Source organism: Hemitrygon akajei, chromosome 6 (genome assembly GCF_048418815.1).
Source record: "Hemitrygon akajei chromosome 6, sHemAka1.3, whole genome shotgun sequence".
Taxonomy (NCBI): domain Eukaryota; kingdom Metazoa; phylum Chordata; class Chondrichthyes; order Myliobatiformes; family Dasyatidae; genus Hemitrygon; species Hemitrygon akajei.
In genome coordinates this window covers 56,273,312-56,286,289 of record NC_133129.1, presented here as the reverse complement: position 1 = coordinate 56,286,289, position 12,978 = coordinate 56,273,312, and the positions used below count along the sequence as shown (strand labels likewise).

At 40.0% G+C, this 12,978-nt stretch overlaps 1 protein-coding gene across 26 annotated transcripts in view; it reads left to right on the top strand.

The window, feature by feature from the left end:
- The window catches only part of LOC140729077 (receptor-type tyrosine-protein phosphatase delta-like), a 2,395,537-nt gene that overhangs the window by 2,158,792 nt on the left and 223,767 nt on the right, over positions 1–12,978 (top strand). For all 26 annotated transcript variants that reach the window (XM_073048383.1, XM_073048384.1, XM_073048388.1 and 23 more), the window contains one exon: positions 11,164–11,297. In XM_073048383.1, the coding sequence (XP_072904484.1) occupies positions 11,164–11,297 (134 nt within the window). The remainder of the gene's footprint in view (positions 1–11,163; positions 11,298–12,978) is intronic.

The window sequence follows — 12,978 nt, the reverse complement described above, 5'->3', positions numbered from 1 at the left end:
CTCCTTATTGGGTTTGACTGCCTTGTAGAACACAAACCTGTTTATCTTGTGAATATACTCAATGATTCAGCTGCCACAACTCTCTAAGCTCTGAAAGAAGGCACTTCTCCTTTTCTCCGTATTAAGTGGATGATCCTGATTCTGAATTCAGTCTCCTTGGTTCCAGGGAACCACATGAGAGAAATAATTTCAGTATCTGCCTTGTCAAAACCATCAGGACCTTGTATGTTTCATTAAGACCATAAGACGTAGGAACAGAATTAGGCATTTTGGCCATCAAGTCTGATCTGCCATTCAACCATGGCTGATCCTTTTTTCCACTCCCCAGCCTTCTCCCCATAATCTTTGATGTTCTGTCCAATCAAGAACCGATCAAGCTCTGCCTTAAATACACCCGATGACCTGGCCTCCACAGCTGCCTGTGGTAGTAAATTCCACAAATTCACCACCTTTTGGCTAAAGAAATTTCTCTATGTCTATTTAAAATGGATGCCCCTCTGTCCTGAGGCTGTGCCCTCCTATCCTAGACTCCCACACAGTGGGAAACATCCTTTCCACATCTACTCTGTCTAAGCCTTTCAATATTAGAAAGGTTTTAATAAGATCATGCCCCCATCCTTCTAAATTCCAACAAGTACAGACCCAGAGCCATCAAACGTTTCTCATATGATAACCCTTCCCGGAATCATCCTTGTGAACCTCCTCTGAACCCTCTTCAATGCCAGCACAGTTTTTCTTAGATGAGGAGCCCAAAACTGTTCACAGTACTCAAGGTGAGGTCTCACCAGTGCCTTATAAAGCCTCAGCATCACATCCCTGCGCTTGAAATGAATGCTAACTTTGCATTTGTGTTGCTCACCATCGACTCTACCTGCAAGTTAACCTTTAGGGTGTTCTGCACAAGGGCTCCCAAGTCCCTTTGCATCTCAGATTTTTGTTTAGAAAATATTCTGAACATTTATTTCTACTACCAAAGTGTATGACCATACATTTTACAACATTGTATTTCATTTGCTACTCTCTTGCCCATTCTCCTAATCTGTCATAAGACCTCTGCAGCTGACATGTTTCCTCAACACTACCTGCCCCTCCACCTCCTATCTAGGAATGATCTATCATTCTTCCAAACTCAACTGAGTATTATTTTACCCTCATCAGTCAATACTTTCATTGTGGGAATCAACATAATGAACCTTCTCTTCCTCCAATGCAAGTATATTCCTCTTTAAAAAGTAGATTAAACATTTCCTCTGTACTGAAGGCAATGTTCTGTTCAACATCCAGGAAAGTCAGAACAAATTGTCCCTATTTTATACTCAATCTTCCTTACAGAAAAGAGCATCATTCATCATGCATTTTATATATTCTGTCTTCATAGTAGTAGGAGCAGTGCATTTATACTGTATATTTTCAGAATCAGGTTTATTATCACCGGCATGTGACGTGAAATTTGTTAACTTAGCAGCAGCAGTTCAATGCAATACATAATCTAGCAGAGAGACAGAGAGAGAAAAATAAATAAATTAAAACATAATAAACAAGTAAATCAATTATGTATGTTGAATAGATTATTAAAAAATGTGCAAATACAGAAATACTGTATATTTGAAAAAGTGAGGTAGTGTCCAAAGCTTCAGAGTTCATCCAGAAATCAGATGGCAGAGGGGAAGAAGCTGTTCCTGAATTGCTGAGTGTGTGCCTTCAGGCTTCTGTACCTCCTACCTGATAGTAACAGTGAGAAAAGGACATGCCCCAAGTGCTGGAGGTCTTTAATAATGGACACTGCCTTTCTGAGACACCACTCCCTGACGATGTCCTGGGTACTTTGTAGGCTAGTACACAAGATGAAACTGACTAGATTTACAACCTTCTGTAGCTTCTTCGGTCCTATGCAGTAGCCCTTCCATGTCAGACAGTGATGCAGCCTGTCAGAATGCTCTCCACAGTAGAGCTATCGAAGTTCTTGAGTGTATTTGTTGACATGCCAAATCACTTCAAACTCCTAATTAAAGTATAGCTGCTGTCTTGCCTTCTTTATGAAATCAATAGTGTTAAGTATGCTACAGAGTCCCAAACAGTTCTTCCAGTTGAGGCTCCACCTACGAATCTGCTGAGGCCATCTATTGTGTCCAGTGCTCCCGATACGGCCTCCTTTACTTTGGTGAGACCCATCATAAATTGGAGGACCACTTCGCCGAGCACCTCCACTCCATTGCCACAAGTGGACCTTCCTGGTCGCCAAGGATTTTAATTCTGATTCCTATTCTGACATGTCAGTCAATGGCTTCCTCTTGTGCCAAGATGAGGCCACCCTCAGGGTGAAGGAGCAAAATCTTATATTCCACTTGGGTAGCCTCCAGCCTGATGGCATGAATATTGATTTCTCCTTCAGATGAAAAAAAAAATTCCACCTCTCACTTCCTCTATTGTCCACTATGACCTTTCACCTTTTTTCACCTACCTATCACTGCTCTCAGGTCCTCTCCTCCTCCTCCTCTTTCTTCCCTGACCCGCTCTCCTCTCCTAGCAGATTCCTTCTTCTCCAGTCCTTGACCTTTTCCACCCACCTGGATTCACCTATCACCTTCCAGCTAGCCGCCTTTCCCTCACCCCTTTTTATTCTGGCATCTTCTCCCTTCCTTCTCAGTCTTGAAGAAGAGGCTCAGCCCAAAATGTCAACTGTTGATTCAATGCAGTTCTTCCATCATTTTGTGTGTGGTGTTTCTATAATTCATTCCAGATTAGTGAAGCATAATAAATTGGAATTATTTGTTATGGAGCATGGTTGATGCATGTGTCCAGGAATGAATATGTGCAAATACATTTTCTGCACATTAACTACCAATGGTTTCCAATTAAATGGATTTACGCATTCATCATAAAAGTCTTTGTATAAAGTTGACAATGAAATTTACACACCCTGACCTCTCCATGCAACTGATTTACCTCCATTCTACACTTTTTAACTCTTCAGCATGAACTGCCTCTAAATAACTGAGTTGTAAATATCTCAACTTGAAACAATAAAAAGTGCTGAAATATTCAGCATGTCAGGCAGCATCTGTGAGGTGAGGAAGAGTGTTAATATTTCACTTCAACAGCCCAATGTATTATCTACACCTGTATTATTTTAGTTTCAGGCTTATAACATCTGCAGTATTTTTGCCCTTTTTGGAAGTGAGTGTATTTTGCTAATCACCCTACAATAAGAATGTAGGAATGCCTCTTTGTCTTCAGCACTTAGTACTCAACATGTTCTGATATAATGGATGTAAGAGGTGAAAATGAGCAGCCAGAGAGCATGGATTAAGCAAGAAGCAGAGTTAACTGTTCAAATTAATTTTATTCACTCTTCATTTTTCTGTAGATAGCTCTCTGTCCTGCCTCAAAAAAAATTTGTCAGAGACAGTCAGTGGGTGAGGTGCATTTGTGGAAGGAATTAATATTTTAAAATGAGATCTAAAGCACTGACTGTCCTTGCTGCCTGATTCCAGCATTTGCAGTCTCTTGTGTCTCTCTGTATCTCTGTTCTGACTTCTTGAGTCTGATCTGAACCCACTCAGGTACAGTAAAACTAGTCAGGCCTGACTAGTTACTGTTCTCAAAATTTTATTAAAACTTAGCAAACATTACAAATGATATCAAATAAAATAATATAAATAATAAAAACTATCACAAAATTATAAAACATAAAATGCTTCATAGAAAAAAACTGAAATCAAGCTGTTACTTTGAAGATCGTACACACCTGAATGACTAACTATCTGTAACAAACTCCTATGTACTTGTTGCTAAATCTGAATGCAAGTTATATCAACAATCACTTTGAGGATCTTGTTCCCTTTTGTGCAGGTGCTCATTGATGTCCACTGCCCCTTGGAAATTGGTCTTTAGTAAGTCGGAATGATGGGGTTTTGCCTTTAAATCATTGTATTCTTGAAACACTTTTTTTTGTCTGTTCAATGCTCATATTTTTCCCCTATCCTTGTAACTCAACTCCATCGTCTTTTTAAACAGCTGAAAATGATCTTCACTTTTCCTCTTTTTTTGGCAAATACCGTCTTTTTATCATTACATATTTTTCTTCTATCCTTCTGATGCTCCTCACCAACTGTTGTAATCTCTGCGTAAATGATAATATTTTATGGCCGTTTTCAATTTTTTATTAGCCAGTGAAGTTTCCAACCATTCATGAGTGTTGGTTAAGGACACAACAATGCATATTTATTCCTCTTTCAACATTAGTTTCATACCCTAAAACTGCCTTTCACTACCTTCTGTTTTGCAACTTTTAAGTCCCACATCTGGTACCAGATTGGTAGATCAGCATTTATGGCCCATCCTTAACTGCTCCTGAATGGAGTGAATTGTCAGATCAAATCAGCATGTATTTAGGAACCAACCACATTGCTGTGGGCCTCAAGTCAGTCAAGGATAACAGATTTCCTCCCTTGTTTGAACATTGGTGAACTAGATGGGTTTTTATGGTAGTCCTTGGTTTCATGGCCATTGGTATTAATGAGTAACTCTTCTTTATTTTGCATTATTAACTGAACCGACATTTCACAGCTGCCAGAGGACTTTGTTTTGTCCAGGCCTGCAGATTGAGAGTCTGGTAATTTAATCACAGCCACCTGCATTGAGATGCATTATCAGGACATGCAGAGAAAGTGAGGACAGGTTGGAAAACAACAAAAAGCAAGGACTGTGATGGGGCAAAGGCAGTAGAGAGTGAGTATAGGATATCAAGGCAGATAGCACAATGTAATTAAAACCAACATTTTGGTGTCAGTCTCAGGAATGCTGAATCTCAGTGGCCAGTGGTGATATTCACTTATTTTTTGGCACCCTAATGCAGTAAGTTCTTTTTTAGTAACTGCCAGCCTCATGTCACGGATGGCACGGTGACTGAAAGGTGGACATTCGGAAAAGCTCTTGACAGTTCTGAACTTAGTTAGAAACGTGCGTCAGGGTGGGAGATGTGCAGAACAATAACACGATAGCCATTTTTTAAAAAAGTGTTGCTCCCTCAGAATTTTTTTTTGTTTATGATAGACCACTTGAAGCTTAATGTCAGACTACTTGTATCACATAAGAATTTGGAGAAACAAGGAATTAACTTTTATTGAATATAATGGGTTTAATTACATAATGGTGCTGACACTTTACAATAGTTCAACTAAGCTACAGATGTTCTCTTGATCATTTTTGTTTATACTCTGAAGCTTCTCACGTAAGAGTCCAATGATAATCAGCCAGCATTGATGGATTCTAGTTGCCCTGATATCATTTCTCCATGACTGCACTATCCTGGTGAAACCTTTCACCATGATTGTAACTGATTGCAGGGAAGTAATCTAAATGGGAATGCAGAACATGAATCTTTAGTGACACGTTGCATGAAATGGTTTTGTATGCTTGAAGCATGTTGTCAATTCCGGTTTAAGATGGCGCTACTGAAGGAGTGTGACAGCTTAATGGTAGTTTGAAAGCAAAGAAATTCTATTAAAAGTGATACTAATAACACTTAATCTGAAGTCAATTATGGTGAATTATCACCACAAACAATGAAGAGGCGAGCTAAGGGCAAAGCAAACTCAAGAGATGTGCCCAGCTGGTGCGCTGCAAAATTGATGTACTTGGAGTTGGAGCCAGGCTGGTTGGTGTGAACAATTCAGAGACATGAAGACGTGACAGAGGAGATGCGATGCCTGTCCAACAAACCTGGGTGCAAGGGTGGATTGCTCTAAGTACCAAGCCAATTTGGAGAGGTTATGAATGGCTTCTTCATCAGCAAAATCTAGGCCTGAAAAGAATTGCTGGTCTGCATGTTCTAGGCCCTGAGCTAGGCCACAGTGAAGCCTGTGACCTAATATGAGTTACAATCTGCTGTTCACACAATTTAAATGCCAGCCTAGATAAACTGGGGCTCCTCTCTCCATGAGGCGAAGACTGAGAAACTGCCTCTGGCTGCTGTACTTGATATCTGTGAACTTTGTGAAGATTTGCCCTGTTAACATGATCAATTGAATATTGAGGCTTTGGGCCTACTCTAGGCTGCATTGAGGATTTGGATCTAAGGACTGAATTTGGTTCGGAATGCTGGTGTTGTTGCCTGCTTCTGTTGTTTGCATGATGTGTGCTTTTTTTTTGCTATCTTTGTCCACATTGTGGATTGGTCTTTATTTTTTTTAAATCTCAAGGTTATATAATTTACACATTCTTTCATAATAAATGTATTTTAAGTGCTTATGTGAGAATGCTGTTCTTGGAGTACAGTTCAGCATTCAACACCATAATTCCCATCAGGCTTGACAAGAAGATCAGAGACCTCGGCCTTCACCCTGCCTTGTTTAGCTGGATCATGGACCTCCTGTCAGATCACCAGCAGGTGGTAAGAGTGGGCTCTCTCACCTCTGCCCCTCTGACCCTCAACACGGGTGTCCTCAGGGTTGTGTACTAAGTTGCCTCCTTTACTCTCTGTTTACCCATGACTGTGTCACCATCCACAGCTCCATTCTGCTAATTAAATTTCCTGACGACACTACACTAAATTGGCCTAATCTTAAATAATAACAAGGCAGCCTACAGAGAAGAAGTCATCACCCTGACACAGGGGTGTCAAGAAAACAACCTCTCCCTCAGTGTCACAAAAGCAAAGGACCTGGTTGTGGACTACAGGAGGAAAGAAGACATGCTAACCCCTATTGACATCAATGGATCTGGGATTAAGAGGGTGTATGGCTTTAAATTCCTTGGCATAAACATCACTGAAGATCTCACCTGGTCTGTACATGCTGGTTATGTGGTGAAAAAGGCACAACAGCACCTCTTTCACCTCATACAGTTGAAGAAGTTTGGTATGGTCCCCCAAATTGTAAGAACTTTTTGTAGGGGCACGATTGAGAGCATCCTTTCTGGCTGCATCAATGCCTCGTTTGGGAACTGTACTTCCCTCAATCACAGGACTCTGCAGAGAGTGGTGCGGGCAGTCCAGTGCATCTGTAGATGTGAACTTCCCGCTATTCAGGACATTTACAAAGACAAGTGTGTAAAAAAGGGCCAAAGGATCATTGGAGACCTGAGTCACCACAACCTAAACTGTTCCAGCTGCTACCATCCAGGAAACGGTACCGCAGCATAAAAGCCAAGACCAGCAGGCTCCGGGACAGCTTCTTCCACCAGGCCATCAGACTGATTAATTCATGCTAAGGCTACTGTATTTCTGTGCTATACTTACTATCCTGTTGTACATACTATTTATTATAAATTACTATAATTGCATGTTGCACATTTGATTGGAGACGTAACATAAAGATTTTTACTCCTCGTGTACTTGAAGGATGTTAGTAATAAAGTCAATTCTATTCAGTCTTTGAATATGAACCTGCTGCATGTTGTTGGTGCTCTGTAGTTGCTGAGAAAATTTTCAACAACTTCCTTGAATGCCTTCCATGTGAATTTCTCCAGTCTCACTGGAAGTTCTTTGAATTGCCTGTCATTGATGACCTGTTTAATTTGTGGATCAACAAGAATTCCTTTCTTAATTTTGATATGAGTTATTAAGACTTGAATTATGAATTTGTGATTATCATGGGATATTTCATGGTGATTTTCATGATCAGCAGCCCAAAATCCATAAGATACTCCCAAAAGTATTCAGGAAGCACAATCTTTGTTTTTGGTGTGATTAGCAACTGAATTTTGTTGCTTCAGGTGTGATAGAATCGGAGGGACAAGAGGGGGAGGTGTTGCGTTGCTTGTAAGAGAAAATATTACAGTGGTGCTCTGGCAGGATAGATTAGAGAGCTCGTCTAGGGAGACTATTTGGATGGAATTGAGGAATGGGAAAGGTGTAGTAACACATATAGGGGTGTATTATAGACCACCTAATGAGGAGCGAGAATTGGAGGAGCAAATTTGCAAGGAGATAGCAGATATTTGTAGTAAGCACAAGATTGTGATTGTGGGAGATTTTAATTTTCCACACATAGACTGGGAAGCCCATAATGTAAAAGGGATGGATGGTTTGGAGTTTGTAAAATGTGTGCAGGATAGTTTTTTGCAGCAATACATAGAGGTACCAATTAGAGAAGGGGCAGTGTTGGATCTTGTGTTAGGGAATGAGATAGCTCAGGTGTCGGAGGTATGCGTTGGGGAGCACTTAGGGTCCAGTGATCACGATACCATTAGTTTCAATGTAATTATGGAGAAGGATAGGACTGGACCCAGGGTTGAGATTTTTGATTGGAGAAAGGCTAACTTTGAGGGGATGCGAAATGATTTAGAAGGAGTGGATTGGGACAATTTGTTTTATGGGAAGGATGTAATAGAAAAATGGAGGTCATTTAAAGGTGAAATTTTGAGGGTACAGAATCTTTATGTTCCTGTTAGGTTGAAAGGAAAGGTTAAAAGTTTGAGAGAGCCATGGTTTTCAAGGGATATTGGAAACTTGGTTAGGAAAAAGAGAGGTATCTACAATAAATATAGGCAGCATGGAGTAAATGAGGTGCTCGAGGAATATAAAGAATGTAAGAAGGATCTTAAGAAAGAAATTAGAAGAGCTAAAAGAAGATACGAGGTTGCTTTGGCAAGTAAGGTGAAAATAAATCTGAAGGGTTTCTACAGTTATATTAATAGCAAAAGGATAGTGAGGGATAAAATTGGTTCCTTAGAGAATCAGAGTGGACAGCTGTGTGTGGAGCCGAAAGAGATGCGGGAGATTTTGAACAATTTCTTTTCTTCAGTATTCACAAAGGAGAAAGATATTGAATTGTGTAAGGTAAGGGAAACAAGCAGGGAAGTTAGGAAAACTATGACAATTAAAGAGGAGGAAGTACTGGCGATTTTAAGGAATATAAAAGTGGATAAATCTCCAGGTCCTGACAGGATATTCCCTAGGACCTTGAGGGAAGTCAGTGTAGAAATAGCAGGGACTCTGACAGAAATATTTCAAATGTCATTAGAAACAGGAATGGTGCCGGAGGATTGGCGTATTGCTCATGTGGTTCCATTGTTTAAAAAGGGTTCTGAGAGTAAACCTAGTAATTATAGGCCTGTAAGTTTGACATCAGTGGTGGGTAAATTAATGGAAAGTATTCTTAGAGATTGTATATATAATTATCTGGATAGACAGGGTCTGATTAGGAACAGTCAGCATGGATTTGTGCGTGGAAGGTCATATTTGACAAACCTTATTGAATTTTTTGAAGAGGTTACGAGGAACGTTGAGGAGGGTAAAGCAGTGGATGTTGTTTATATGGATTTCAGTAAGGCCTTTGACAAGGTTCCGCACAGAAGGTTAGTTAGAAAGGTTCAATCATTAGGTATCAATATTGAAGTAGTAAAATGGATTCAACAGTGGCTGGATGGGAGATGCCAGAGAGTAGTGGTGGATAACTGTTTGTCAGGTTGGAGGCCAGTGACTAGTGGTGTGCCTCAGGGATCTGTACTGGGTCCAATGTTGTTTGTCATATACATTAATGATCTGGATGATGGGGTGATAAATTGAATTAGTAAGTATGCAGATGATACTAAGGTAGGTGGCATTGTGGATAATGAAGTAGGTTTTCAAAGCTTGCAGAGAGATTTAGGCCAGTTAGAAGAGTGGGCTGAAAGATGGCAGATGGAGTTTAATGCTGATAAGTGTGAGGTGCTATATTTTGGTAGGAATAATCCAAATAGGACATACATGGTAAATGGTAAGACATTGAAGAATGCAGTAGAACAGAGTGATCTAGGAATAATGGTGCATAGTTCCCTGAAGGTGGAATCTCATGTGGATAGGGTGGTGAAGAAAGCTTTTGGTATGCTGGCCTTTATAAATCAGAGCATTGAGTATAGGAGCTGGGATGTAATGTTAAAATTGTACAAGGCATTGGTAAGGCCAAATTTGGAGTATTGTGTACAGTTCTGGTTACCGAATTATAGGAAGGATATCAACAAAATAGAGAGAGTACAGAGAAGATTTACTAGAATGTTACCTGGGTTTCAGCACCTAAGATACAGGGAAAGGCTGAACAAGTTAGGTCCTTATTCTTTGGAGCGTAGAACGTTGAGGGGGGACTTGAAAGAGGTGTTTAAAATTATGAGGGGGATAGATAGTGTTGACGTGGATAGGTTTTTTCCATTGAGAGTAGTGGAGATTCAAACAAGAGGACATGAGTTGAGAGTTAGGGGGCAAAAGTTTAAGGGTAACACAAGGGGGAATTTCTTTACTCAGAGAGTGGTAGCTGTGTGGAACGAGCTTCCAGTAGAACTGGTAGAGGCAGGTTCAGCATTGTCATTTAAAGTAAAATTGGATAGGTATATAGACAGGAAAGGAATGGAGGGTTATGGGCTGAGTGCGAGCCAGTGGGACTAGGTGAGAGTAAGCGTTCAGCATGGACCAGAAGGGCCGAGATGGCCTGTTTCTGTGCTGTAATTGTTATATGGTTATATGGTTTATTGTCCATTGTATAATTTGAAATTAGTAAAGGAGTTCTGGAGATCTGGGCTTTAAACACTGTATTTGCATTAGGAAGATGCTGTCCTCAAGTGGGCAAACAGGATTAGTGTAGAGGCGAATAAAGTCAGCATAGACTTGATGGGTTAATGGGCCTGTTTCTGTGCTGTTCAATTCTATGGCTCAATTAAAGGAACTACTGCCTTTCACCAGAGTCGATGGCTAAAATGCACTATGTATAAAAGTTTTATTTTCTTCTTGTTTTGCACTTAATTAATGTTTGCATTTCTTAGCTTCCAAATTTGCCAGAGATAGTAATGTAAAATTAAAGTAATTCTGAAATGCTGTATCACTTCAATATGAATGCATGTATATTTCACAATTTTATTTCATGATTATCATAAATCTGTGTACCTTGATCAAGTTATCTTTGCTTCAAATCCTGCATTCATCGTCAAAATTTGGTTTTGATTTCAGTACTGCAGGAGATCCATAAGCATGCATGTATATATTTTCTGTAGAAGTTAGTTCTATCATTAAATATTAATGCATTGGAAATAAAACTTGCTTTCATCCTCTGATAACTCCTCTGCTACTGATTTCTTTGTTTAATGGTCTTTGATTCATGTGTACAGGTAGAGGATTATTACAGACCCACCATCTTCAAGCAGAACCAGCATTCTTATTCCAATTAAATATTTTTTTTCTTCCTTTTCAAGTTCCAAGCCAGCCAAATGACTTCAAGGCAGAGCCAAAATCAGACACAAGCATAATGCTATCGTGGACACCACCTCGACAAGACACCATCACCAGATACGAGTTGTATTTCAGAGAGAGGGAGGATGGCGGAGAGGTATGGCACAATATAATTTTTCAACATATCTTCTGAAAATGGGTAAGAGTTTGGATAAGAATATAAAATAGCACACTTTAAAAACAGGGCATTGTCCCTTCTTACAAATTCACCATTTCCATTGTCATACATGCGTCATTAATGAACAGGTGATTTAATGTATGGGGAATGTTTGACGTCTCTGGCTCTGTACTCAGAGTTCAGAAGGTTGTGGGGAGGAGGGAATCTCATTGAAAACTACCACTGAAAGGAATAGATAGAGCTGATTAGTAGGAGAGTCTATGATCTGAGGGCAAAGCCACGGAATTAAGGGAGGTCTATTTAAAACTGAAATGAGGAAGTTTTTTTAGCCTGAGTGTGGTGAATCTGTTTAATTGGTTGTCACAGAGGGCAGGGAAGGCTATCATTGGGTGTGTTTGAGGCAGATATTGACAGGTAAGGGGGCTAAGGGTTACTGGAGAAGGTGGGAGTATAGGGTTAAAAAAAATCACCCATAATTGAATAGAGGAGCAGATTGATGCTACTTTTTCTTATGGTCCATAAAAGCCATCAGAATTTGGGTGTTATGTTTGAATAGTTTCTCACTTCCTTCCTGACAATTTTAGGAAGTCTTTTTTTACCATGAGGTCTTTTTTAATTGGTAAGTAATCCATTACTGTGACGTGTATTTAGATACAATGTAAAGCTTCTGTAAATCATACAGATTAGTCCATACATTAAATCTACAGTGAAGTAGTACAAAAAAAAACCAACGTAGAATTGATTGTTTCACTTACAGAGAAAGTGCAGAGCAGGCAGGCAGATAAAGTACAAAAGCCTTGATGACGTAGACTGGCAGATCAAGAGTTTGTCTTTATCATAAAGTTTGGAAGTCTTTCATTGCCTTTCATTAATCCAACCTCAGGTGCCAATATGAGTAGATCAAACGGGTGTGGTCGAAGGTTTCTGCATGCAATTCTCAAATCGTTGCATTCCATTGTGCAGTCTTAAGGGAACATAAATCAGGCAGGAGTGAGGGAAAATTAATACTAAAGTGCAATGAGAACCAGCCAAACAGCAAACACTGAACCTGTGACTGACTGTTGATGTTGCAGGGGTGATGAGTGATGGGATTTGTGCACGGATAGTAGTTAATAGTACCATACCCATATGTCTGCACTGAAACTTGCCTGCCAAGAGTTGAAGCCAACTTTCCAGCTACACCTGGCAGTTACCATGTGCCAGGCTTCAAGTTGTTTAAAAATCCATACACTTATTAACACAGTGTTACCTCTGCCTCTTTAATGACTCAGATTCCAACAAGAATATTATCCTCTTATATTACCAGGTCACTGTTACCAATGCAAGCATAGGTAATTAGACAATAAATTTTGGATTGTATGATTTGCATTTTTCCAGTATTTCTTACAGTTCAGAATTCCTTATTGGCATCAAAGAAAAAGCTTGCATCATTTACGATGAAGAAAAGCTTGTCCGTAGGTTCACATTTAGATTTTTCTTTGCTTGGACTCGGCAGGTGTGTAAAAAGGTGTGTAGGATCATTGGGGACCCGGGTCACCCCGACCACAGTCCATTCCGGTTGCTCCCATCCGGGAAACGGTACCACAGCATAAAAGCCAGGACCAACAGACACCAGGACAGCTTCTTCCACCAGGCTATCAGACTGATTAACTCACACTGA